At 43.2% G+C, this 27,705-nt stretch overlaps 2 protein-coding genes across 6 annotated transcripts in view; one reads left to right on the forward strand and one right to left on the reverse strand.

The window, feature by feature from the left end:
- CCDC68 (coiled-coil domain containing 68) overlaps positions 1-8,195 on the forward strand; it is a 65,612-nt gene extending 57,417 nt beyond the window's left edge. For all 4 annotated transcript variants that reach the window (XM_080371952.1, XM_080371950.1, XM_080371953.1 and 1 more), the window contains exons 6-10: positions 67-149; positions 722-827; positions 1,639-1,722; positions 2,032-2,108; positions 2,622-8,195. In XM_080371952.1, coding sequence (XP_080228078.1) covers positions 67-149; positions 722-827; positions 1,639-1,722; positions 2,032-2,108; positions 2,622-2,688 — 417 coding nt within the window. In that variant the 3' untranslated portion in view covers positions 2,689-8,195. The remainder of the gene's footprint in view (positions 1-66; positions 150-721; positions 828-1,638; positions 1,723-2,031; positions 2,109-2,621) is intronic.
- The window catches only part of RAB27B (RAB27B, member RAS oncogene family), a 48,547-nt gene continuing 24,197 nt past the window's right edge, over positions 3,356-27,705 (reverse strand). Inside the window, exons 1-6 of one of the 2 annotated variants that reach the window (XM_080371958.1) lie at positions 23,377-26,216; positions 20,087-20,258; positions 17,050-17,135; positions 14,174-14,277; positions 12,651-12,774; positions 3,356-11,242 (exon numbers count right to left, since the gene is read on the reverse strand). In XM_080371958.1, coding sequence (XP_080228084.1) covers positions 11,053-11,242; positions 12,651-12,774; positions 14,174-14,277; positions 17,050-17,135; positions 20,087-20,239 — 657 coding nt within the window. In that variant the 5' untranslated portion in view covers positions 20,240-20,258; positions 23,377-26,216 and the 3' untranslated portion in view covers positions 3,356-11,052. Of the gene's footprint in view, positions 11,243-12,650; positions 12,775-14,173; positions 14,278-17,049; positions 17,136-20,086; positions 20,259-23,376; positions 26,217-27,705 lie in introns of those variants that run through there. The other variant, XM_080371957.1, reaches the window with a different exon arrangement.

A 27,705-nucleotide genomic window follows, 5' to 3' on the forward strand; every position in this document is an offset into this window, starting at 1 on the left:
CTTTTGCTAATTGAATGGCAGGAAATGTGATCTATTTTTTTTATATAATTTGAATTGTTTCCTTAGGAAAAGAAAACCCTGACAGAGAAGAAAATGTCATTTGAGAAGATGCTTCAACAGATGATGGCAAGGAAGGAAGACAGCAAACGGTGATTATGTGCATGTGCTAAAGTGTTTTCCTGTCTTTCTGGGGGATGGTTTCATGTAGGGTGCCAGCCACTCGCTTGCTCTAGTTCCTTCTGGGAGAAAAATTATTGACGATGAAAGCAGTTAGTTCAAATACTGACTTACCATGATTGCTTGAAGAAGCCAAGACAGATGTTCTACAGCTCTTAAGAGCTGATTCTACTGGAATTCCTAGTCCTGCTCCTTGCATCTCGCATGCACAAATTGTTTCTTTCCTGATTCTCGCGTCAAGTCGACGCTGCTTTGGTGATGTTGTGCATGTGGTAGATAAGGCAGTAGCCTCATTATTTATGAATTTACTTATCAACAGCTAGTAAGGGTGGTCCCACCAGGCAAAATGTGTATCAGATTATGGTTTGACTTGTTTTGCTCAATAAAGCAGCTTTTATGTGTTTAGTTCTGTACAGCCGTGCATCCTCAGGAACATCCTTGCTAGCATCAAGCTCATGAGTTGACACCAAGGTGGGAAAGGGGCTGGGTGGTGGGTCATTGATCCCTGGGGATTGAAGCCGGGATGCTCTGCTCTTGCCCGCAGGTGCCTGGATCTCCAGAGACAGATCTCCACCCTGCAGCAGCAGATCTGCCACCTGCAGCACCTGATCCAGGCGCAGCACCACAGCCTGCACAGCGTGATACAGGAGGTCAGGGTGGTGTGGGCTGTCCCACCGGGTGGGTGGGAAAAGAAAGAGGAGATGCTGGGATGTGGGCTCTTGCCTTAAGTGTGTGTGCTGGGGATGAGCAGCTTGCTTGTCTTGCGGTGCCAGGTTCAGACATCTATATGCCTTTTAACATTAATATGGAAAAATCTAAAAAATGGGGTTATTGTGGTGGAGTCAGCAATTTTGGGCAGGCCCCTGGGGTTCTCCTAGTGTGTTCCTGGGAGGAATTTGGCTACCCCCTCCTTACCACGCTCCCACCCAACCTGGGGATGCATCTGCCCTGCAGCTGGTTACACATGAAGTCAGTGAGGCTGGTCCCACGAGCGAAGCCAACAGGCTGGCATCCTAGGAAGGCTGCAACGACATTCAAAACAATCAGCCTGCGTTCCAAAGTCACGATATATAGCGTGAGCTGTTTTACTTACTGACTGCTTTCATATGCATCAGCTCCCACCAATACCCCCTCACCTTGCAGAGCACATGCTTGCCTTTGCCCATCCGGCTAAGGTGAGGCCCTGCATTAATTGGCTTTTGTAGTCACATTTCTGTGCAGGCAAGCAAGGGGTAGACTTGTTATCCGAAGGAAAATGTGACATAATGTGTTGAGAAATGGTTTTCTAAATCGGTCAGTCAATTAGTTTGAGTTTTTCTATGGGAAAAGACCAGGGATTTGAATGGCCTGCGATTCCCATGGTATGCTGAGGCATTTAACTCTGTGGCTTTGTTCGATACAGGGGAGTTTTGATCTATTAAGGCTTCAAATTTCTTACAAACTTTATTTCCTAATGCTTAGGCAGAGGAACTGAACAACACACTCAGAAGCCAAGATAAAAAAATAGAAAACCTGACAGAGAAGCTGGCTGCACTGGAAGCACAGGTAAAATTGGAAAGTAAAAAATATTGAGGGGAGAGAGCAAAAGGAATTCTCTGGAGTCTGGGGGCCCTGCACGCTGCTGGGCTTATGTCAGCACAACATTGTTGGGGTGGCATTTCTTCGCACTGCATCTTTCACTTGGTTTAAAAAAGAACAAAATCCCAACCAAACAAAACCCCAACCAACCAATCAAAAAACCCAGGGCCCCCCAGGACCTTTCAGGAGGAGCAGCAGGTCCTAGCTGGCACCCAGGCTTGTCTCTTGTCTGCTGTGTTACGCTGAGAGGGGTTTGTTTCCTTTCTTTCCTTGCAGAGTAAAGAATTGAAAGACAGAGTGGCGTTCTGGTGTGGCCAGCCCAAGGCTAACCTTTCAAAAGCTACCTGGACAAAGTAAGTACCTGGGGAGGGCACGGGAACGGCTGAGCCCCTGGCTCTTGCAGGCCACCTCTGGTGTCCCCGTGGGGCTCCGAGTGAGCAGAATCAGACCTTGCTGGGAGCAACCAAACTTCATCCTGCAGAGATCATGAAGGAGAGGGAAAACACGAGCTGTGCTACACACTTAGTAGCTGATGGCATGGCAGCTGTGCCCAGGTCCTGACTCCCTCGTAGCCATCCAGCGCAGAGGCGCAGTGCTCAGGGCATCGACCTCGGGCATCTGCAGAAGCCTGGGTATCCGTTCCAGATTTAATGGGAGCCTTTTCTGGGGGCTACAGTCCTTTGCTGTACTGGGTCTGGGCTCAAGTTTCTGCCCTCAGTTAGCAGAACAGCCTTTTGAAGTCAGCACCTCCATAGCCAGGGCCACGGTTACAAACCTGGGACTGACTTCGTGTGTGCTTGGGGTGGGTTTAAGCCTGGCTTGGGGGTGTCTGAGCGACGTCTACCTTCCTGTGCTTCCCCCTGCAGCACCCCACGAGACTTTGGAGCACCCCCTTACCTGATGCTCACCAGGTTAAGGAAGCAAGAGAGCTAAAGGAACGACTGGACATTTGTCTCCTACCTTCATCAGGACTTTTTCTGCGTGTTGGAGCCTGCAATTTCTATGTCCTCTTTGTTACTGCAAAGCAACTTCAGCACCTGCTGCCTCTCTACGGAAGGTGGTGCAGAAGCGGGGCTGCAGCTGAAAGAATAAACCTGGAAACAAGGCGAGAGAGGCAGTGAGCTCGTGGATGCCTGCACAGCCCAACGGCAGAGGCAGCCCCAGCCTCTGAGGGATGCCAGACCAGCTCTGTGCCCGCCTCAGTGCAGGCACCCACCTGCTTAATGCTGGGGTGAGGTGGGGGTGGCAGGTGCTGTGGGAGTGGGCAGTGCAGTATGCTGCCTGCCAGGTTACACTTCATCACCATTTAAGAGAGTGAGCTTTATAAATTGTACAGTTCCCCTGGCAAGCGTTTGGTCCTTTCCTGTCCCTCTTGGGAGAAACCTGAAGTCAGGGTGCCAATGCTGGCGTGCCATGGGGCAGGCTGGGTGCTGGTGTGCGGCAAAGTTTGCAAATGCACCCTGAGCAACCCTCAGCCAGCCTGAAAAGCCCTGCCTCTCCTTCCCTGGTCCTCCACTTGTTTTCCTAAGCTGACAGATTGCTAACGCTGCGGAACTAGGCTGTACCTCTGCTTCCCCCCTAAAACAGCTGAGACAGCGGATCTAAAAATGTACTTTTATTCTGAAAATAACAGTGCAGAAACTGAGTCACAGGATACATTCCTCAGATGTATTACACAAACCCAGCCACCAGTGAATCAGTTGACAGTATGTTTTGAAGCCACGGGTACTTTGGTACAACAAAGTGACATTAACATCGGTAAGCAAGCGCCATGGTCCAGTGAAGGGGCATCTATAAGAAAAAATACTATTTCTGTTCAAGATAGTTTCAATCACAGTCATAGCAGTAGGCACAGCACAGATCTGTTGAAGACAAACAGAAAGCATGCTTACAGTAGCATAACAGAAGGAAACACTTAAGCATCCTGTATCAATTACCTTGTAAGCGTTTATCTGGAAGGTGAAAGGTACATTAACAAAACCAAAGAAGAACCATTTAACTTCCGTAAGTAAGTTGAGTAAGATACAACAGGCTTCTAATATACAGTTTGTCCATTAAACCCTATTGCACAATGAGGACGGACAACTTTAGTGTCTATTGTCTAAAGTTACATTTTAACTAGGTAACTGTATGGAACAAAAGCACATAGCAAAGAATCATTTCCTCTGTTGCCTTTAACTAGTTTAGAGAGAAATAATAGTAAATTAGAAACAGATCTGCCCAGCATCAAAGACAACAGTCCCAAGTCAACAGCATCCCCTGGAAAAAAACCCAACAAATCAAACCACAAAACTTATCCTATATAGGGGTATGGTTTTTTTTTGGCAGGAGGGAATTGTGTTTAAAGTAGAACAATTATTAAGACAGGAAAGAAGCTGTGAAAATTTGGCTTTTGCTTTAAAGGTTCCTCAAGCCAGATCTCCTAGCAGTCAGGTAAAAAACCTTCATTTTTATAGCTTCACATCAGTTACAACACTTTTCTTTCTCCTTTTCTTTCTAAATAAGATCAGAGCATGGTCTGAAACTCCTACAGTGTTCACACCTGTATAAAAATAGCAGTCACTTGAGGTTATTTTTACACTTGCTACTTTTCTTAAGTTATAGTGCCAAGAATAAAAAATTTAAAAGAAAAAAAATATCTGGAGCTGTTATTTTAAGTGTAGGCTGAAAACTTCAGTTAGTTATATCCATGTACAGAAATAGTTCTAGGAGATAAAAGCTCTTACCCTGAAACAGTCCCAAAGAGTCGCTACAGAGCAGGTATCAAAACCACAACTTTCAATAAACTTCCTTATATGAGCCAATATTCTAAAATGTAAACATATGTATGACAACCCTTTACACATTCAGAATATTAAATAAGATGTAGCCTTCAGAAAATAGTTAAGGCAACTGGTTTTTATAAAATGACCAAGATGGCAAGGAAATGGCAGCTGCTCTTAAATGTCTTCTGCTGCATCACCCCCACCGGCAGTCTCAGCCGTGCGAGCGGTCAGCAAATGGACTGTTCTTAGCTTACACCTCCTCTTTTTTAAAAAAAGAATGTTTCAGGCACCCAAACCCCCTCTTTTTTTTTTTTTTTTCTTAATATTTAAGAGAAGCAAATACCTTTTCCACTTGCAAATGTCTTTAAAAAGCCACAGAAGGCAAAGGCTATAGAAAAGGCAAGTTACTTAAGCCTGGTTTTAAGTGCCACTATTTCTCCTAAGGGCAGGTGAATGCCAGGCTCAGCCAGGGCTCCAAGCCGGCTCCGCCATGGTGCCCTGGCTGGAAGAGGAGATGGGGAGGTGGGGAAACTGCATCATCTGGGGCTGAGAAATGAAGATGTGCTGCTCTGCAAGGGCAGCCCGGAGCTGCACTTCGGTACCTGCCAGGGTGGTGCAGTGAGTCACTCCCCAGCCAAATACTTTTATTTGGAGATGAGTCATTAGAACACTTTTTCCTTAAAACCCCCACACATTACCAGCTAATCACTGATAAAAATATTTCATAAAATGAAAGCAGAAGCTTAAAAGATTGTGCAACCTAAAATATATGACATGCCATACGCTACCTCCTGTCCAGGAGGTGTCCAGCCATTTCTAACCCTCTCACTGCTCTTAACAGGTGTTGCTGCATGCCAGCAACAGACCCTGTAAGGACTCCTGGAGAGCATCTGCTTAAGTGTCTGAAAACTATGCAGTGAAGAATCATCATTAATACTTTCCTGTCCTTTTTCAGTTGATGGAAGAATTTTCTTCATGGCCTGACAATATTTAAAATAAAAGGAAATAATAAAAATAAGCTCATTCATATCTGTATGTTCATGAAGTACTTCTGTGCATTTTTTTTTTTTTTTTTTGTTTCACACCATTGTAGCCCTAGTTGTTTTGCCCTGACAATAGCTCCTTACTTCACGGAGACACTCCAGTTCAGCCAAGCACTTACACACAAGCTTAAGTAACTTCTCAAACTGGGCTCTCTGGTAAACACCAAAAATTTAAGGGCATTTCTCTTAGCTAAACCAAGTTGCCTTTAGTACCACTTCTGCAATTCCCAGCCAGCCCTTGGTATTCCCCACACTCCGCCTGTCTCCGCAGGTAACTTGTTTTATTCCTAAGGGTGCAAAGCAGGACCCTGCCTTGACATGGGCTCGCATCTCCCCTTGCCAACTGGGTAGCAGGGCTGGCTGAGGCACCACAGTGGCATCACAGGAAGATGTGCAGTGTAAATTCACTGCTGGAGTGATAGCTACAGCCAAAAAGGTACTTCCAATGTATGCACCAAAAAAACAAAGCAAAACGCAAACAAAACAACTATTTGACAACAGCACATTTCCCTTCTTTCCTTAAAAATGTCTTGGCACCACTACTCCAGGTCGAGAGGCTGGGGAAGGTGAGGGCAAGGTCAGCCAAGGATGCAGGAATGCCAGAGTAAGAGCAGCAACATCAGCTTAAAGACATTCCCTGCTGACTCTCTGCTTCCTCACTCCTCCAAGCATTACCCCCAAAGGTCTGAAGTCACTAAACGCGGCAGTTCAAAATCAAAGTGGCAACACCAGACTTTGGCAATGCAAATGTTCAGCAGCGGACAGGGGACACGTTTCTTTCACCGAGACAGACTGAGCGAAAGGCTGCAAATAGAGGAGCTGCAACCAGGGGCTGCAGCGCTGCTCTAGCACAGTGCATTAACATTTTTTGACGCTACAGTTTTACATTCATGCTTAAAACCGGGAGGACAAAAATACCTGTAGATCAGAAAGAAGAATGGACTACTGTGAGCTCTAAGGATGAGACGCAAGGTGTAACACCATTACGCTGTATACATGACTTAACTGGAATACACCAAGAGGACGAAGGGAACAGATTCAACAAGAAGTTGGGTAACTTGAACTGTCTGGGTAAATATCGCTGCTGCAGACGAGGAAGGCAGAATTACGAAGAGAGAGAAAGGAAACGAAAATTACTCTCAGCGTTAAGATCCCGCAAGTCGCACCTCTGACGGACGGGTATTACCATCACTGCACTGTTCAGCTTGGAAATTACCACACACACTGCGCAATGACGTCTGCAGCAAAAGAACTTCACTGGCGAGATGCTGGAAAACAAAAATAAGGTATTTCTAAAAGGACACAAAAAGCGACCTGGAGAAACCAGTGCCTGGACTGAAATTCAAGACAAAAGCCCACAGAGTTAGAATAGAGTTAGAGTACTGACATTTAATTTTTAGGATCACCCTGGATAAAGTATCACAGGACCTTCTCTTCCCCTCCAGCCCTGATGTGGGATATCTAGCAGGCTTGCAAACAAGCTGTATTTGTGCTCAAAAGGAAATGCTTCACTTCCGATTTGAATATGTATAATCAAATTTTTCTACAGCAGAAGGTGGATTCAATTTCTAGTGAGACGGGGTGAGGCTATATCCTACTAGAGCCACTAAGCAAAAACACATTCATTTCCCAGGCCGGTGTCCTGGAAGAATTTATGAAACTGAACACATCAAATGCTTTGAGTGACAGGAGTGTGAAAAGGATGAAAACAGCAGGATATGTGGCTCCAGCAAGGGCTACATTCAGGAGCTCCCAGGGCAGTGAGAAGAGCTGGAACTAGTAAAGTGCTGTGCCAAGATGCTGCACCTTGCTGGTGTCACAGCAGCCTGTACGTGGCACGGCACTACCCACCGTACAGATGACTCACTTGTGCCATTCCACCTCACTGGCTCTTTTCCAGCAGGTTGCAGGTGGTTAGTAGGGGCTCACTGTGCACCCAAGCTCACCGTGCTGCAGCTGGAAAACCTACCTAAGGGAAGCAACAGTAGAAGTAAAGGAAAGCCCTTCCATCAAAGGGGGTACTGGATAGAACTGGGAGAGGTATTCCAGCACGTGGGATAGAGAAGTTTCTTTCCATACAGGTGTGGCTCTGTAAGACTGTGCTCAGCCCCCCTGCAGCGTTCTTTCTTCACTGCATTACCAGTATTTCCTGGATATTACATAAAGCTCGTGAACCTTAACGCTGCTATTGCTTTCAGTTCCTACCACAGCAGCAAGGAGTAGCCCTGAATCATCTGTGCAGAGCCGAGACACTGCAGGGAGACAGACGGATGGACGCACAGGAAGGTGAATCCGCTGGTGGACATGTCAAGTCTAAAAGTAATAGCTATGAAGAGAAAAACGGAGCAAGAGGCAAACGATGACAGAGAGGGGACAGAAGGCAATTTTTAGGAACAGTTCACGATCTAGTTTTTTTGCAAAGAGAGTTGACCTGATAAACAACAAAGATGTTAGTAGCTGTTAAGAATCACTTATTATGTTCCTCTTTTCTTAATTTAGTAACTAATTGCTACTATACCGCCTATCAGGAAAGGAAACACATTTGAACTTCTCTTCCTTTCCTCCAAACAAAGTTTTGGTGGCAAAATCCTTTTGGGATAATAGTTTCATATGCATTCACAGATTGCCTTTTTCTAAAAAAAAAGAAAAAACAACCAGAGAGAATAATAATCAGTTTCTCGTATTAGCAAGTATATAAATACATACCAAGCAATGGAAGTTTCACTACAGTCATGTCCGTTTCATTGCTCAACAGGCCACTCAAGCAACACTGGGCTGCAAGGGCTGGCCATGCACTTGCTCTATCCGTGCTGGAGAGTTTCAGAGCCTGTATCCTTATGGAAAGCAGCTCCATGGCTACCAACCGCCATCTCAGTCAACGCTTCACAGTCACTCAGGGTCACGGTTAGGAGATACCCAGAACAGTGAGGTCTAGATCAAGGTATCACTGCAGTGATTTTTTTTTTCTTTTTTTTTTTTTTTTAAATTATTATTATTATTCTAAGAGTGCTAGTTTCAGCCGGTGGAGAGATAAATAGAAGCAACTGAGCTTCATCAAGGTGCTTTGAAACTGTGCCAGGTTTGGGATTTTACACACCTGGTATGAATCACCTGTCTGCTCCTGAAATCACTTGTGGCTTCGTAACAGCTTTTAGACAAGCTATACTTCAGCTGCTCTGGGAAACACGCTTCGGTTGACTGTCCGTAATTTACCATTCTTAGCAACTTACCCTACTTCTGTTCAACGGACAAAAAAGTGATGCCACAGAATGAGGGATTTCTTTGAAAGTGAGCCAGGGAGCTCCTCAGATCATTGTTTTCAGGAATTCAAGATGTATTACTTTTTTTTTTTTTTTCCCCCCATTATGTTTATGTTTTATGCTACATATTGAAAAGCAATACAACTTCAAAGAAAACCCTGAACTTCATCAGATACATCTACGCGTAAGGAACCTGTCTGAGGATCAGCCTGCTTACTAGCAGTCTACTTACATTTTCTGCCTGGGAAATCACCTGTTGACTACCACAACAGCTTTGCCACTTTCTGAGGTGTAAGGGCTGTTTATAGCCTAGAAAAGGACCTGTACCATACCTGGTTGTGTAGTATGTACTATAGATATATATAGCCTTTAGGTATAGTCTATCATTCATAATCCTTGCAGCCTGCAAATTAAATTTCTGGCATGGTAATCACAGCTATTTGGTTCCTCACCCAATGGGTCTGCTGCTATGGATGGACCATATGCCCTGTTAACATGCCAAATCATCCCGTAAACATCATTTTAGGAGCTGGGCAGAAAAACCTGTTATTTTTTCAGCAGTGAATATGGTAAATTCTCCATTTCTGGGAAGCGCTGAAACGTTTTATGAGCTTGCTATTCACAAAGTTTGCAATTTCGAATCAATCAAAGCTGAAAACATTTAAATACATGAAAGTCTGCAATCCTGCCAACTCAACCAATTAAGTTCGACTTGTAAAGAGAACTGCTCTCCCCCCCCCCCCAGTCTGCACCCTCCCAAGTGATTTTAAAGCAGCTTCAAGCACAATAAACACAAAGAGACCCTTAACGACCACCTGTATAAAAACAGAACAGTAATTACAAAAAAGGACAGGGTAAACTAATAAATATGCTGTCAGTTGGTTTAGAAAATGATCTATGCTTATAAATATAGTATTTATTTTTGCCTGGATTTGTCTTTGCTTGTGATAAACAACTTGCTATTTCTCTAGAACTCACTTTCACCCATAGAAGAAACCTTTTGCATCACACCCTCCTGCTGCAGCACACTGCCAGAGCAACTTCTACCCTCCATGCCAAGAACAGGCTTCTGACACACACTTTACCTAGCCAGTCACATATTCTGGACTCTCATCATTCTCAAAGCCCCCACATCAACTTTTTTCCACCTTGCCCTCTCTTCTAGAGAATTTAAGAGTATGAGAAAGCTGTCCTCTGCTGAAAACCTAAGCGTATGGAGGACCTGATAAAAGCACAGCGATAACTGAGGAGGTTCTCTCAGCACAGCAGGGTTTACAGTTCCCTTCTAGGCAGCACAGTCAGCCTCTGGCTCTTTCCTACACCCTACCTGCAACATGCAGTTACCCAGAGAAAAAGAAGAAAAAAAGGATAGTTTCCTTAAGTTGAGGAGGGGAGAATATTTTTTGCTAATGGTAAGAAGTTGTTTCATAAAATATAGTTTATCTGTTCGCAGACATTATACTTTCTTCTTTATAAACTGTCCCTGCAGCGTCAGAATCCCACACTATACTTTTTCCCGTAACACTCCAATCCCTGCCTGGATTACTGGCAACACAAGCAATGCTGCACAATTCCCTGATATTTTTCTTTTTTTTCAAATTAAATACCCTACTTCCTCCCCCCCAAACACAAATCACACACACACACCCCACCCCACCAACCACCATCTCAGTGATTCAGTCAGGATGGATTTCACAGCATTTCTTACTCTGTGCAAGTGATAGTTTTTCTCAATAGGTCACACAAAATCTTTTATATCTCTGCCTTAGAAAACATATAGTCCCTGATGCAGATTAAAAATTATAAAGAAACAGGATTCTGTGGAAAAATGGCACAGACCTAGAAAACCACCCACCTCCAATTTAATTTCAATATCCAGTGTATGTAGACAATAGGTTCTTTCCCTCCTTTTTTAAAAAAATAAAGCTACTTTCCTCTATTCAGTATCCTGATTGCATGAAAAATAAAGATGAGGGCTGGGGGAAAAGAGGTGGAGGAGTTTTCCATGAAGACGGCACTGTATCAGGAAGAATCATTTCAGTACAAGAGCCTCACTGAAACCTAGCTTTTAGTTTTAAACCAGGTCTTTGGAGAAAAATGCACAATCCCAATAAAACAATGGAACTTTGCTTCTGTGCATGGCTCAACAGAGCTGGTTTGAATTTGGTGGTAGGTCAGCCATATTCTGATGAAATATTTTCATCGGTTCTCACAGTTTAGAGGTGACGTTTAGCAGGCACACTTTTTCTCCTCCGGTTTTGCCGAATCTAGCTTTCCTGAGCTTCCTCCGTTGGCTGTGTCAGAGACCTGTGTCTTGTCCACGCACTGCTCCATACGCTTCATTATCAAGTCCAGGAGCATATCCACAGCCTTCTCCACGTTCTGCCCGGTAGCAGCACTTGTTTCAAAGTACGGTATGCTACAGTAAAAAGGAACAGGTTAGCTGGAGAGATTTTTAAGACAACCAAGACGCGACACTGTAACGCTCTCGGTGCAGCTATCAGCGGTGGCTTTAGTGGCAGTGAAATGGGACAAACTATCTGGGTCGTTGTGACTATCTCCTGGCTGGGCAGAACCCACGCTCCTGTTCCTAGCACACTGTGGCATTACAACACCAGCACAAAACCACCACATTAATTTACAAAATGTATCCTGGCATTTTGACTTCAAATCATGGTGAGATCAGCACAAACCTTGGCTGAAAAAGTCTTTCAGGTAACCAGAAAGTTTATTTTAAAGAGAAACCTAGGTGTGCATTACAGAAAGTTGCAGGGATCAAAGAACACACCAGAAAAACCTTCTTTCTTTTCCTTTTTTTTTTTAAGACGGGTAGTTCCAACTATTGCTATTTAGCAGTCCCTGTAAGTACTATCTCCTTTCCTTCCTTCCAACATACAAGCGCAAGTCAACTTAGCTGATTCCATTCTGAAATCCCCTTTGAATTCAGAATATTGCCTTCCAAGTCATCCTTTTCAGAAAAGATTATAAATCGCTTCAGCACTTCGATCATATGAAATCTGGCATAAGCTAACTTCTCCTCAGTATCACTGTTCTCCTTACCTGGCTGCAGACAGCTCTCTAATATTCTTTTAATATTTTTAAGCCTGATTTGCTTATTACTCAGTCTCTCAGGCCGCCTTCTGCTGCTGGCCCAATTCTCTCTGAACATCCCTCACTGTCTAGTAAGGCCAACTAAAGAAAAAAATACACACTCTTTTTGCCCACAGCACTATTTACTAACTACGTTACACAGCCAATTTATCCAGTTACAGGACACTCTGAAGGTTTTATTAGTGCAAAGAAATGTAGAAGGCTCACTAGAACAAGAAAAAGGCCTTTAATACCTTTATTATTCATGGAGGAAAACCAAATAAATTCAGTGCCACTGTACACTTAGAACCTCACAAAATACACAGGTGTCTCCACTTCCAAACTAACTAGAAAAACAAGTTATAAATACTGTTAGTTATTCGGTTTCGTAACACTGAATGTTCATCCGCTTTTGGTATACTCTGTCCTGAACTCTCTGGACAAGCCAACATCCCAGGAATGTAGCTTTCTAGTGAGACTGTTTCATTTCACCCTTATTTCTTATGTTGTAATATTTTGGCCAAATTTCTAGAACAGCGTGTTTCATTCCATCTCTTTCCTATTTGAACAGGTCGATCTGAAAGGGTGACAAGCTGGATATCACTGTAGGTGTATGTGATACTGCAATGCCTAAAGATCTTACACACGTTTCTAAGTATACTTGCAAGTATCTCTAACCCGTCATCAGCTACACTTACAATAGCTACAGAATTTAGCTTCTGTCATCTTTTGCTTACCCATATTTGTCTGCTAGATCTTTTGCTTGCCTTTCGTTTACCTCCCTTTGGTCTGATAAATCAGCTTTATTACCGATTAAGACTATATCTGGATTCTCACAATATGCATTGGCTTGCAGCTGACCTAGAAGCAAAAATAAACAGGAGTTAAGAGAATGCTGGAAGCACCTCAGAGACCAAGACTGTTGACAAAATAATTCAAAATACCTTTCTTGCTCCCCACCTCAAAATATCCTAGACTAATCAGCCAACCACTTCATGCCAAACACACTTCCTTATCGTATGTTTACTTACTAAGGGGAGTTTTTCAAAATAGGAAGTACAAATGGTACTAAAAAATTAATTCCAGGATTTATTTTACCAACATACAACAAGACTTAACTGCAATGAGTGCACGAAAAACACTGCTTTAGAAGAGGATAACCTCCACCAGCCATAACTTTCATTCTACAAGACTCATAAGGACACCATGGAAGGACAAACAAGCACCCACATCATCTGCAAATGCAGCCCTTCAGAAGTTTAGGACAAAATCCTCAAGCATGTTCTTCTCCTGGATATACGCAATGATTTAAATGCAGTTTTGTCCATTTGAAGATCCAGGCACAAGCACTGTCCACATCCTCACCCCCCCTAAGTGAATGTACAAAGCCATTTACTTACACTTGACTCAATCCTGAGGATACTGACTTGAAAAGATGCAGTACACACAGAAGAAATTATAGAGCCTCAGCTTGGTAAGCAGTAGGAGATTGTGATGACAGGGGTTGTTTAGTGGGAGGAAGGAATCTCTGAGGAAGATGGAGCTGTTTTCACAAAGCTATCTGGATTCACACATTACCCCCACTTCAGCTTGTTTGCTGGAAAACTGCCAGCTGGAAATGTACTGGCCTCTGTCCTTCCAGCACTCTAAATACCCTCAATTAAAAACAACTAAGAATTTAACCTTTGTTTCGCTATTAGTGTAGCTGTTGTCTGAAAAAAACCCAACAACAGCAAAGACTGTGTGCTTTCAAACCACATCCTCAAAGCACGATGTTAATTTTAATTTAAACCTCAAAGCAGACAGGAAGGAATCACATTCTGCTTTACAAACAGAAAACACAGTATAAAGATTGACAGCAATATCCAGATTACAGTTTCCAAGCTCCTGTGTATCATCTAAAATATGGGGTATAAAATATGAAGTGTTGAATGCCATTAACTTTCAAGAGGCAACAGATTTATTCAAATTTACCAAATCCAAACAAGATTATCATGAAGAATATGCCCAAACCCATCTATTGTGCAAAAAAAGAAAAAGGGAAAAAGAAAAAAAGAAGAGCATGCATCTTTCCAATTTGATGAAGCTTTCACCCCAAATTACAGGCTGTGAATACCCACTTATGGCTGCACTAGACAAAACTACTTTCTCTGAGCATTTTCCAGCTCACAAACAATGACACACAGAAAGCCTGGAAGCCTAAAATACACAAGAATGCTCCAAGTCAACCGATAAATGCAAGCTGTATGGTTCTACTTACTCATCCAGTTTCTGACATTTAAGAAGCTCTGTTGACTGGTCAGATCAAACATTAGTAAAAAGCCCATAGCATCTCTGAAAAACGCTGTGGTGAGACTTCGAAACCTGAAGGTGGAAGAAAAAAAAACCAACACAGCTCTATCAATACAAAGTGATCTCCAAAGCAAGCACTTTTCTGGCAACCCTGACCTGAGTAAAGAAAAAAGGAGATAAAGTCAAGCTTTTCTGAACTGCTTGTTCAAAAATTGTATTTAAAAAATCATCTTGAAATCTGAAGAGTCTGCAAGATTTAGTGGACATACATTCCCTTGGAAGGAAAGCAAAAACAAAATAATGCTTGACTTTCATTTTAACTACGAAGCATCACACCAGTTAACATTTATTAATCAGTGTGTTAGTAATTTACCAGAGGAAGCTTACATGTGAGAATATAAACACTGTCAGTGACTAATCTATCAGTTCTAATTCTGCCTGATTTAACCGAGAGTAGAGACACACAGAGAGAAGGGTTGGTTAAAAGGAAAAAAAAAAAAAAAAAAGGAAAAAAAAAAGACACTTAAGCACTTAGTGTATCACAAGTCACAGTGACAGAAATGGATTCACCTGCCAATGTTGCACGCACTTAGTCGATGGATGTGTACTACTCAGTCTAGTCAGTATTAAACAAAGGAAGAGTAGGTGGCTGTTTACATGCCTTTGATTGTTTGATATGACTATCTGCTGGGAAGCTCAGCTAAAAGGAAAAGGTAACCTTTCCTTGCAGAGATCTAGACACAAATGCACTCTGTAAGCAGACTGTGCAAGTGTTCCTTCACCAGGGACATTGTTTACAGGCTTCCAGCAAAGCTATGGAGCTGGATGGAACTACAAACCATGAAATGCAACTCTGTCTGTTACCAAAAGGTCACAAGCCTGTTCAAATCAGAAATGTGAAGAAAGCCCAAGTAATATTAAAGTGTTCGGACAGCACTGGAAAACAGTGCAATGGCACTCTGGTGCTTTCTGTATCGCAGGTATCCATCACATCACAAAACAGTACTACATAATCTCGCACCAAACAGAAACAGTAACTGATATTTTCTGCCACAAATCCATGAAAATAAAAAAAACCCAAAACACTCTCCATGGAAGCATGTCAGATACCCAACACTGCTTCTAGGGTTTCTTTTTAAAAAAAAAAAAAAAAAAAGCTTCAAAACATTTAATCTTTTGCAGAGGGGTATGCACAAATGGTGTTTGAGAGTAAGGGAAAGATATGCAGACACAAAATTTCTGCTTGCTTCTGCTTTTCATCCAGCAGCAACCCCTCCTGCATAGTATTTGCACTGCTTACTCTGGAAACCTGAAATCTGCCTCATCGCTACTTTCTTTCCTGCCCACTAAACGCTTCAGCCCTCTGCTCTTTGATCACTATTACACAGCAAATAGGCATTGAGTCACATTTTCTTCCCTTGTTGACAGATGAAATCAGCAGTCATACCAAAGGCAATCACTTTATGATAGCCCAAACCAGTGTACATAACTAGCCAGGGGAAGCTTAAGCAAGCAGTACACACACTTCTTCCTTTAAAAAAACAATAGAATTAAATTTAATAGTGACAAGTGAAGAATATCGTTGGAAAGAACAAACATCACGCAGAAGACTGAGAAAATCTGGTTAGATAAAAGAATCCTACTGCAAAGGAGATTCTGATCAGTCCTGAACTTAATACCTGTCAGCTATGGTATGCTGCTGCAAAGAAGACAAACACATGTAAAACCATAAAAGATAAGAAGCAATTCTTCCAATCTGCTCAGCACTGCTAAGACTTGAACTACAACTCTCCATCCTGCTCGCGTGCTGGTGGTAAGAGAGGCTGAAACCAGCCTGGTGGAGGATAGAACAGAAAGTTTGCTCATCATAGAAAAGTCTTGAGAAGCCCGGGGCATGTAATCTGGAGAGGACTTAAGGAAGGCATCAGGCTGCTCAGGTCGCACCTGAGTTGTGACCACCTGTGAGAAAACAGACTGCACAGCCTCTGGGAGTGACCTGCTCCAGGGTTTAACCACTCCCAAAGCCAACACTTGTGTCCTACCTAGCTGGAATTTCCTTGCTGTGACTTGTGACCACTGACTTGCACCCTTTAGCTGCAAGCCTGAGGAGTCTGGCTCTGTCTTCTCCCCACTGGGTAGATGAAGACGGCAATTAGCCTCCACTTAGTCTTCAGGGTGAACGACCTTAGCCTCCTCAGCCCTCACTGGATCATCCTCCTGACCTGTTCTAATGGGACTCCATGGGACTCCAGTTTACCAGTATAAAGTATACCACACTGGGGGAGTTCCGCAAATAGGAACTGTACTCCAGATGTGGCCTCAGAAGTGCTGCGTGAAGGGGAATAACCACTTCCCTCAGCCTGATGGCCACATGTGGGCTAATGCAGCCCCTATCAGCACCTTTCTCAAATACACCCTACCATCCAACCTAACAGAAAAGATCTGAAATAGGAGAACAGGACACTTAGGTAGTATCTTCCACAGGAGGTAAGAATCGTTGAATGGTTTGGATTGAAAGGGACCTGAAAGATCATCTAGATTTAAAGCCAAAAGCCAGTACAAAACAAGAAGGGGTGACCACTGACCCAGTAACCCATGTGTGCTAGGAATGAGGCAGCATGCTGCTGAGGCAGGAAGCAGACCACCTCCAGTTCCCCCAGTCCTGTTTTCTGAGATTCCCTGATCACTGCATCAAAGCAGTGTCAGAAAAACATTATTTCTGGAAAATATTTTCGTTGTCCAGATACACAAGGATTTTTGAGATTTTTCACCTGAATGGATGAATGGTTTATCCAGAAACATAACTAACTCAGAACTGCTTTTCAATGAGCTGAACTCCGTTACCTTTCCTGACCGGCTGTGTCCCAAAGCTGGAGATGTACTTTGAAGGCTTTTCCTGGAGATCCATTTGGTCCTCTGCTGTTGTATACCTAACGAGAGAGTCAAATCAGTACAGCCATACAGTTCACACCGAAATCCAGCACCTGCGTCACAGACTGTGACCATTGCTTTTGTGCAAAGCAGTAAGGAGTAAAAGTTCAGTCCTTCAGTAAAAGCTCTTACCTCTACAAGCCACTTCAGAGGGCTGCTTATAATAATATTTAAAAACCCAGGAGCCACATAAAAATCTATGAAAGCTGCTCTTTAAAGGTAATTTGGCCATTTTTAGTAGTTCAAATTAGATACCAGATCTTTAAAACTTGGCATAGCACTGTGCTGAGCAAGCTGTCTCTGTTCTGTTTCATTGCTGTTCTTAGAAAATTTACAGCTGGCTGACAGGATTAACCACTATTATAAAAAGCTATTCTTTATTCATTAACTTCTGTTGGACATTAATGACTTCCTTACTAACTGCAACTGCAAACTCACGGTGCTTAAAGAAATCACTGTGACCTTTCGCTAGGGCTCAATTCTTTATTAAACAGCAACAGTGTGTAAATTAGCTGTTGCAGTAAAAGACAGAGGAATAAAATGAGTATGAGCTGGTTTTGTTATCTGAGGTAGTTTAGCAGACTCAGCGATTTTAAAGGCAGGCAGATACTGCTCTTGCATTTAGATCAAGTGCACAGGGACCCTGTGGACATGTCTGTACCCAGAGGCTGCACTGACGTTACCTGAAGAAGCGGAACCCCTCCTCACCTGCCCTCCCTGTGCTGTAAAATACAGCATGCAGTTCTCCTGCACAACCAAACTAATATTAATTGGGGGTTGGACTAGATGCCTTCTGAAGGTCCATTCCAGCCTAGACTATTCTGTGATCCTGTGGAGTTATTTAAACCGCTGTCATTTCAACAGGTAGCTTCTGAGTACAACGTGCCTGCCTTTCCTTTCTGGCAGGTACCTTGTCTGAAAATCAGAAAAAGACCAATGGATCAACCGCACCATATCTGTGAATCAAACTAGTTTGCTGGAGCATGTTCCTGTAATGTTTAGCATGACAAACAAGGAAACTCACAAGGTCCTTTTTTAATATGACTTTTACACAACAGAAGAAACATATTTCACCTTTGGGATCTCTTTCGTAGAAGACAATTTATTAGATAAACCTTCAAGATATTTCAAAGCTGATAATTTAATGTAAGATGTAGTTTCTCCCACACTTACAAACTGTCTAACCCCAAAACATACAGTAAGGAAAAATGATGGAAGAAATCTGTCTGTGACTTTTAGCAGAACAGTTCAGCCCTCTGGAAGCAATGCAGCACCCATGTTCAAAACACATTAACGAGCATCTGACCAGCCAGGGAAAGGCTGTTCTTGTAATTTGCATGTGCAGACATTTCCTTGCAATAAAACTGTGTTTTTAATATTTTTCTCTTACTACATCACTGCAATCCCACAGAGCAGAGACGGAGCCAGGTTCCACTGCAACCTGAGTCTGGCCTGGCACCCACTTAACTGACCTCAATTTGCATAGCATTGATTATGAGTAATTTAAGCCATAATCCAGATCCATGGTTCTTTTATTCAGGGGACCCCTGAACCCCCCATCTCCCAGGCAGGGCCTGCACATCCTGGTCACTGTTGCAAAACTGAACTCACAGCAGCAGCCACCACCACCAGCCATGATGAAAAAGTTGCCAGGAAAGATGAAAGTGAATGGGGGAGTGATGCCCACCTTTTCACAGTATTCCAGTGAAATAGCAGGAGCTTAAATGCATGTGAAATGACAATACATGAACAATCTGCTTCATGTTGCCAAGGCATGTGTTTTCACTCAGCTGCTTCAAAACTGGGCAATGTTTTCATACTAATTAATAATAAATATTGTAAATGATTTTTAGTTCTTACATTAACCTGTTGCAGGGCTGAGAAGCACTTAGGGTTTTTTTTTTTGGAAAATGAACAAAGTTTTGTCAGCACTCAAGTTCTTGGGTAGAAAGAATAGCTCCTCCCTTTCCTTGCTGAAAAGTTCTCCACAAGCAGCAGTTCTTCTGCCAGCTTATTCAACTCTGCACTGTCAACACTTCCAAGGATGTTTCGTGCAAAACTCTTAGAAGTATTTCATTTAAATTAAAAAGAAGCAAATTTAAAGAGGTTTCCATCTTTGAACTGGGCAAGTATTTACACTTCTTTTTATTAAAGAAAATTACTAAAATAATTGTTTAGGGTCTTATATCTTGTATTTATTATGGTTTTACTGATCAAGGAAACTGAATTTGTTCCCTGTATTTAGCTGGTGTCAGGATCTATGACCAGATCCACTAGTCACATTAAATTAAAACAAAGCAACTGTGCTCATAGCCACAAAAAGCATCTGACCAACACTGCAGAAGACTCTCATCTTCTCTCTAATATCAAGAAACAAGAGCATGGCAGAAGGGGCTTGCACACACTGCATTAAGCAGGTGTTAGGATTCATGGATCCTAACCTATGAGGACTCCTGATCACAGGCTGGGAACGCTCAGCCTCCAGCCTTGCTGCTGGCAGAGACTCGGAGAAGCAGCGTGGTCCCACTGGCGGAACTGCTTCTTGTGCCTTTGCTAATTTACTGCATGACCTGGAAGCAGGCTGAAACTTCTATGCTTCTGTACGTTTCCATCTTTTCTATTTAAATAATGAGTTTGGGGGCTAGAGTTAGTTCTAGTCACAAACAAACAAAAAAGGAACAAAAAACCCAAAAAGGAACTATCCTTTTATACCAACATGCAATAAACCATTTTACAATCCAACATGAGGATAAGGATAACAGCATTTTTCCCCCTTTATCCAGTTCCTGATTATGACTTGTTTAAGCCAAAAACTAGACAAGGAAAAACATTATCAACACATGCTATACCCCACAGTAAGAGAGGCAGCACACAGCTACATAAAATTTGTTCTCAGCAGAAATGAATAAAGAAAAAAAGAAGGTGCCACCATTTGTATGAGAAAACTTACCACTCGTTTTTCCCGAAAATCTATCCCTACTGTCGTGATGAATTTTGGATTAAATTTGTTATCAGTGTATCTGTACAGGAACGTTGTTTTTCCAACCCCAGAGTCTCCGAGGGCCAGGAGTTTGATCAGATAATCATAGTCTCCATCAGTCATAGTGCTAATTTTTAGGAACCTATGGAAAGGGAAAAGAAAAAAAAATATTTAATGATAACAACCCCCCGCCCTTCTGCTTGGTTTTGCCTCATTTCTATTTTTGTTCCTTGAAACGGTGCTGCCTGTGGTCAGAGTTGAAAGTTGTGTTAGTGTATTTTGAAAAAGGCTAATGCAATGCAGCAGTGAAACTCTCCAGGAGACAATACAACTTACACTTTCAATTTCCTAAATAAATAAAATTGAAACTCAGAATGATACAGTTTCAGACAAAAAGATTATTTTTGTTCTGAGGACAACAGTAAGAGCTATATTGAACAGAGCTATGAAACCTAGGGCTAAATCCTTCTAAGTATTTTATTATGAGTTTGAAGTAGTGCAGAAACAGGAGTGAAAAGGAAACTCAGACATGGCAAGGACTGCTCTCAGGGCTCAAGCTCTAACCACTATTACGTGACATTATCTGGGCTACATTATTTCTATCCTGAAAGAAATATTTTCGCCCCCTAAGAGAACTAATTAAAAAAAAGCAGAGTAAGCAATTATCCCAAGGCCACAGTTAATAAAAGGAAAGAGCTCCAATGCAGCTTCCTCTCCAGTACAACCAGATGAACCCACAGCTGCCTTGTTCTGTGAAGCACACAACTAAACCCACCCCCTCATCAAACGCTGCAGATTAATTGGGGTGAAGAAGAAAGAAAAGCAGATGGCAAGCCCACTGCCTGGGTTCAGCTCCGTGCCTTGGTTAAGCTGCTGCTTACACACCTCGACAGCACTTCCAGGCTCTTTTCTGTATCTAGCAGTGACCAAGAGCGGCGCAGCCTCCCTCATTAAGCACTTGGAAAACAAATATACGCGTCAGAAAGTAATGAAAATTTGCAGAAAGAAGGAAATATTTATCCTACTTATCTGGGCTGCGTCACAGCCCAGGCAGGAGCTCCTGGAACAAAGCGCGTGGCGCAGAAATTATTTCCATGGCAGTTTCATGACCCCACATGGCAGTTCCCAGCTTCTGCCAATCTGCTGAGTCAAGTGACACAACGTATTTGGGAGGGAAAGCCAGATACCAAGGAGGAACAGCTTCCAGAGTTATCTTCTACTTTAGTCTTTTTTCGCTTGGCCAACGCAACCGAGCACCCGTGTTCAGGGGTCACTTGGGCTCCCACCAACAGAAATGCTCATCTTCCATCAGAAGGACACATCACCTGCTAGCCCAACCTCCTTCAAGAACCACATCATGGACACCCGGCTCGAGCAGAGCACCTTCATCAAATTACCTGCCAGCCTGGCCAAGCCTTCACCCAGAGGAGCCCAGCCTTTCTCCAACTGCACTGCTTCCCCCCAGCAGGTTTTTTATTATTTCAAGCTCAAGGGGAGTGTTGTATTACCCTAAACCTAAAGCTCCCATCAATGTAGTTAATTTGTTCATATTTGCTACGAAGCTGTACAGAAGGAAAGGGGACCTATGTAAGAAATAGACCTCCAAAGTGTTTATTCACATGTATGAAACGCCCTGATGATGAGAAAACTGGAATCGTATGAAACACCACCTAGTTTACATCCTCACCTACCTTGTTCTCAACATAATTTAAGCCTTCGCTTTTTTCCAAACATCTTGCTAATCCTCAGCATGGATGAACAGCCGTCCCATTCAGATCTCTATGCTGAGACTCATTACTGTGGTATGACAGCAGGAGGCCCTGGGCCATACCCCATTTATAAAACCACTGCTTGTTTCAGTACAAGACCTTAATTTCCATCAGAATAAAACCTACCTTTCTCAGCATTTAAATTAGCAAATACTGACATGCTTTGACTAAAATGGTGAACTAAGCCCGTTCTGATTATCCTGCATTTCAACAGCTTGAAGGATAAAAAAGCTGGCTGTGTACTGAGCAGTTTCATTGTATAAGACTTATACCTTTGACAGATATAGAGCCACCCAGAGAGGCGGGCCAACCTTTTGAGAAATTCATTTTCTGATGATAAAGGTTTTAACGAATCTAGAGAAAAAGGTCCCTGATCTGACAGCGCTGCTCTGCTTTGCACTGCCTTTGGTCTGTGCCGGGCAGCGGAAGGGCAGAGTACCAACGTGGCAGCTTCACAGAAATTCATTCAAGGCTTTTAATCCATTCCAGGATATCCTAAGTTTACCACAAGGCTCCACTGAGCAAAAGTAATTTCTCCCCAGAAGTCTGAGGAACAATCAAAATCAAAGTATTTCTGATCAATGCAGTAACTGTTCTTTAGGCATTTCCTTCAATAAATCTGAAAAAGAAAATTATCTTGGGAGATGACTCCCCCCCAGATGTTTGACAGGTAATACAATGTATTAATTTGGGATTAAACGCTATCCCAAAAATCCATGTTCTCAGCATCTCTTCGCTGTGCAAATGTGCAAAGCAGAATAATTAGAATTTACCAGACCTGTAAATGCTGAGCAAAATATACATCAGACCAGGATGATTAAAAACCTATTTTTGTAAAGCTGTCATGAGAAGGCGGCTGGCACTCCTATTCCCCAGCACTGGCTGCTTTTCCAGAAATTCCTGCCCGTTTGCATCACGGGCTGCAGACGTGTTGCAGCCTCTCCTAGCCTGGCGCTAGCCAAGGCAGTCGCCCTGCCACCCAGGGAGGCAGCCTGGGAACCAGCCTCTTCCGCAAGGTGACTCCGACTTCGCTCTCATCCTCTGTACCGTGTAGAAAAATCAAAAAGTCATCAGTTGGACAAAGGGATTTTATTCCTTCAGAGTTTAAGCTGAAGCCACCAAACAGTTTTCCTTTCCCTGACCAACGATGGAGACAGGAGGAGCACAAAAACCTAGGTGCAGGGACAGCTTGATGGACCAGACCGATCCACCCCCAGCACACTGCCATCACTGGTTTACCACATCCAAATCGCTGTAGTACAGCAAACAAAGTTCTTGTTTCACAGGAAATCCGAGCATTAAGATTTTAATTTCATTTAGAACAAAGGAGTTAAAATTACTAATCATTATTCTTAGATAAACAACTAAGTGTGCTTTTAAACATGTCCACAATCAACTGAATTTGAAAATTCTGAATGTTTCATCTTGTTTCATGACAAATGTTAACTTGAACGGTACATACAGCTGGAGTATAAAAACAATGCACCATACCTGAAACAAAGCAAAATTCTTCAGTGGAGGAGGTTTGGTGTTCTTACAGAAAAGAGACTACTTCAAGATAATTTCTTCTAGCAAAAATCTGAAAACCACTTCAGAATTTTCTATTAAGAGAATATTAACCAGACATTTTTTATTAAAATTGCAATATACTTTATTCAACTCTAATTCTAAATGGCTCGATATATTGAGCTGCTGAAAAGAAATACCCCTGGGCTGTAAGGCAAAAGCTAAACCAAGGCAACTCAAGTGCCGATTTCCATGATGACATTGAAAAAACACCCCTGTTCCTGGAACCTTAACTTCCAAGTCCTCACCATCCTGAGAGCATCTAAATGGACTTGAAGTTGTAATACCAGCAGCTCCCCACCACAGACCGCCAGCAGTCGGAGCAGGCAGAGCAGCCACAACAGCAAGGTCCCCTCGGCCAGTCGTCCTGCAGGGCTCAGAAACCTGCAAGCGCTCACACAGACCAAACCCAATGCAATCTCACCCTCCAGTTCTGAAGGTCGTGCCACCTCTCTAATACCACCTCACTGATTAAGCTTTACAAAAATGCAAAGAGCCCTCCTGACCGTCCCTCCTAGCCCTCTCTGCCAACGTGGCCAACAGCCACAAGATGATAAATGTGACGTTCTGACGCTGTTCTTCCAGTCTGCGCATCTAGACTAAGCCTGATTTAAAAAAAACACTCAACTGCTTTCTTGGCAGACAAGATTCCCATCTAGATCAGAATCAGCATCTTGTTTCTTGATTCATTATTTTGTTCCATCCCTATTTAATGTTCTCCAAGTACAGCGCGAGAAAGATCATTTAAAATCTGGCACTTGTCAGCAGATACCCCAGAGAATATTTTCTTGATAGAGAAATACGGCTTCACATAAACCAATCCAACCTTAGACATTCAGCTAACCACCTAAAGGGAGAGGAAAATCTCCTCGGGCTCCGTGCCTTTGCTCTGCGGCTCTGTACCCATGGCACAGAGCAAACACGCTGTGGCACAGCCCACCGCACCAGCTCGGCATGCCCACAGCACCTCCAAAGAGGGGCCAGGAGGGTGCCAGCCCTTTTGCACATCCATCCATCACCCCTCCGCCTGACAGAGTGGCCTCAGCATGGCTCAGCAGCTCTCTCTGATGAAACGCTGAACTCCTGGAGATGGGTGCTCCAGGAGACCCACCCCAGCACACAGAGAGGGCTACAGAGTTCTGAAATGCATTATTTCTCCCTCTGTCTCTCCTACTAAAGAAATCACACAGGCTGTAGCAGGAAGACATCCCAAGATCGACCTGGATGTGGCTGCTCTTTGAAGCTTTTCAGACATGTCCTTTGACTAGAAAGGCAAAGCTCTGCAGCACGAACAGAAAACCTCCCCTGGTCTTCGGCAGGAACAGCAGAAAAATCCCTTTTCTTTCATCCTCAAGATTGTGACTGGCATTAACTCTACCACAGCCACAACTAGTACAGTGAGGAACTAAACTAGTTCCCTGTCACCCTCAAAACCCCACAACCTGTTACTCTCTTGCTGTGGGACGCATCTTGCCAATGCAGCACCCAAGAGAGAATCCCACACTGACAGATTAACATCAAACTTGTTAACACAGTCATGTTAGACACTTCTTCCCTAGCAAAGAGAACATACAGGACCGTCTGCAATGCAAAGTGGAACAGAGAGAAGATTAAACTGAAGAGTGTATTATCAGAAAGTAGCCTCACAAGTCCTTCCCATGGGGGAGAAAGACCGGATGTAGGAAAGGTAAGATAAAATTCCATCCAGTCATCCCACCACCAGGCTGTAATTTGCCTGCAATCATCTGTAGAAAAAGCAGTCTCACAGCTGCCAAGTAAATGGCCCACAATGATCCAAACATTCTTTTCCCTTGAAAACCAAACAACTCACTGGAGCTACATTGAGATCAAATTAAAGCTGGCTTCTCTGCTCAAAATCAGGCATACACATGAATTTCCGTATAGGAGCTGTGAGCAACAATATGTAACAAATGTGGCATTGGTGTGAAAGAAAAGATCTTTCCTCATTTTCTTCCTTACAGTGGAAACCCCCAGAGGACCAGACGGATGCTTTCTGGCACGGACATCTCATGGCATTTGAGTACAGACAGCTTCAGGCTTCAGTATGTAAAAGACTCTTGGCAAGCCACAGCCACTTACTACTCTCTTTTAGTAAGCCAGGATATCCTTTTTAATAAAGAAAGAAATACATACAGAACAGATTGCATTTTAGAAGTTCTTCAAATACACGGACTTTCAGTTTCACCCATTTGAACACAGGCTGAACGTAACTCCACAGGTAGGAAGGTGAGTTCATTAGGACGCTCCTCACTGCCACATGTGCCCTGCGAAGGAGCCATCAAACTTCCACTTTAAATTCTCCTTCAACTCATAAGAAGCCTGCAGTGAGCGTTCACACCAGAAAAAACAGTAACATCTCCAAACGCCGCTTTCTAAATAGATGGGTAAACACCAGGCATTTCCTAAGAACTCACTCACATTGCTGTACATCCCACTGGTATTAGTCAGGATAAACCAAGCAGCACACGCTCAGTGACCCACATCCATCCGTGTTTTCTATCCCCATATCCACACCTTTTGGCATCCTCTTCTCATGCAGTGTGCTCTGCTACCTAAAGCAAGTTGTACTTGGAGGGAAGAGCAGCGCTGGAGCCCTTCCGTTCCAGCTGATGCAGTGTCGCTGCCTAAACTCTCTCACTACATACACACACAGCATATATGTTTACGTTTGTGTAGGCAAGGCAGAAGAATGAGTAATTCATAGTCAGTACTAATCAATATGAAAAATACAAGCAATACGAAAAGGAAAAAGGGGGGGGTGGGGGGAAAAGGGGGGGGTGGGGGGAAAAGGGGGGGGTGGGGGGAAAAGGGGGGGGGGGGGGAAGGAAAGGCAAGGGCTGCACCCAACCGTTACCAGAAGTGTTATCATGACACTTCACCAGTGCTTTTTTCCTCTGGGTCAAACACCTAGTACAAGGCAAGTTACAACACAAGTGACCATGCGCATTTTCGTATATTTCACCATTTCAAAAACCTGCTTGGTAAGCTTAGAACTTAGTTGTGGGTTGACCATGCCACAGCAGGTCTGTATTTAGCATGTCATCCAGTCTATTATACTTGATTGACTACGCAAATATAACTGTGCTATTGACCAGAAAATAATGATAATTTACAAAATACCTGCTAAATATACAGGCCCGAAATGGATTTTGCAAAAGGCAGCAGAATCCTGCCACTGTAAAATAACCCAGATGGCAAATACTCCGACCTTTCATTCACACTTCGAAAAGGAAAACAAGCACTGTCATTAATAGCATTTCAAGGAATGTATTTAAGAAGGAAGAAAGCCAGCATGAGGAAGTTCCAGTGGCTCACTGAAAAAAAATCTCATCAAATACATACAAACCCTGTAACTCCCTTCGAGGGAGTCCAAAAGTTGTAGGAAGATTGGCTGTACGTAGGGAACTACCCCTGGTTAAACAGGAGAGAAGGGAGGTATCGGGATTCCTGCCACAAGCGCAGGGTCGCTTCCCACCCCACCAACAGCCCAACAGGCTGCGGATTCCAGGAGAGACGCCGAGTAGCTCCCTGCTGACTTGCTGTTCAAACCCTCCAAGTCTCTCCTGCTCTTTTGAAGGCAGGCAAAGCTTACCATTCATTATGTTACTTATCTGTCTGTGTGTCAGGGGAAAAAAAAAAGATTCTATGAAAATTTATGAGCTAATGTAGTTATCTGAAAGACACGAAGTGGGCTAGACTTCCCTTTTAACTGCAGAAGCATGGTATCATTATCCATACTTCATCTCTCCCTGACCTTATCAAATTCATGTTTTGAATCCAAAACTCATCATAATTTCTTTGTAAAACTCCTTTGACAAAGCCCAGCCTTAGCCACCAAGCACACAACTACCACAGTGTTTTTTCTGCAGATCTCTATTTAAATGTAGGAACCCTGATATGCTGATGAAGACTCCAAACTAGATGATTCCATCTAAAAGACCTGAACATTTGCCAGCTACTCATGTTTTTTATAACACTACCCTTCTTCTTGCATACACGAATCAATATGGGCAATGAACAGTTACCAACAGTAAAGAGCAAGGGGGTGGAGGGAGGAAAGTCAACTCCACAGCTTAGAAAGCCTGTCCTGGTAGTTGGGGCTGTCCCCCAACAGTTTGAAGCAGCATCGTTCCACTAACCAGTTACACTGGTTTACAGTTAGTCAGCCCAAAGGCCAGCCAATACAGCTCAATTTTGTTACCAAAAATACCTTTGGAAGCAGCAGAGGAACAC

This window comes from Falco punctatus, assembly GCF_963210335.1.
Source record: "Falco punctatus genome assembly, chromosome: Z".
In the NCBI taxonomy this organism is placed as follows: domain Eukaryota; kingdom Metazoa; phylum Chordata; class Aves; order Falconiformes; family Falconidae; genus Falco; species Falco punctatus.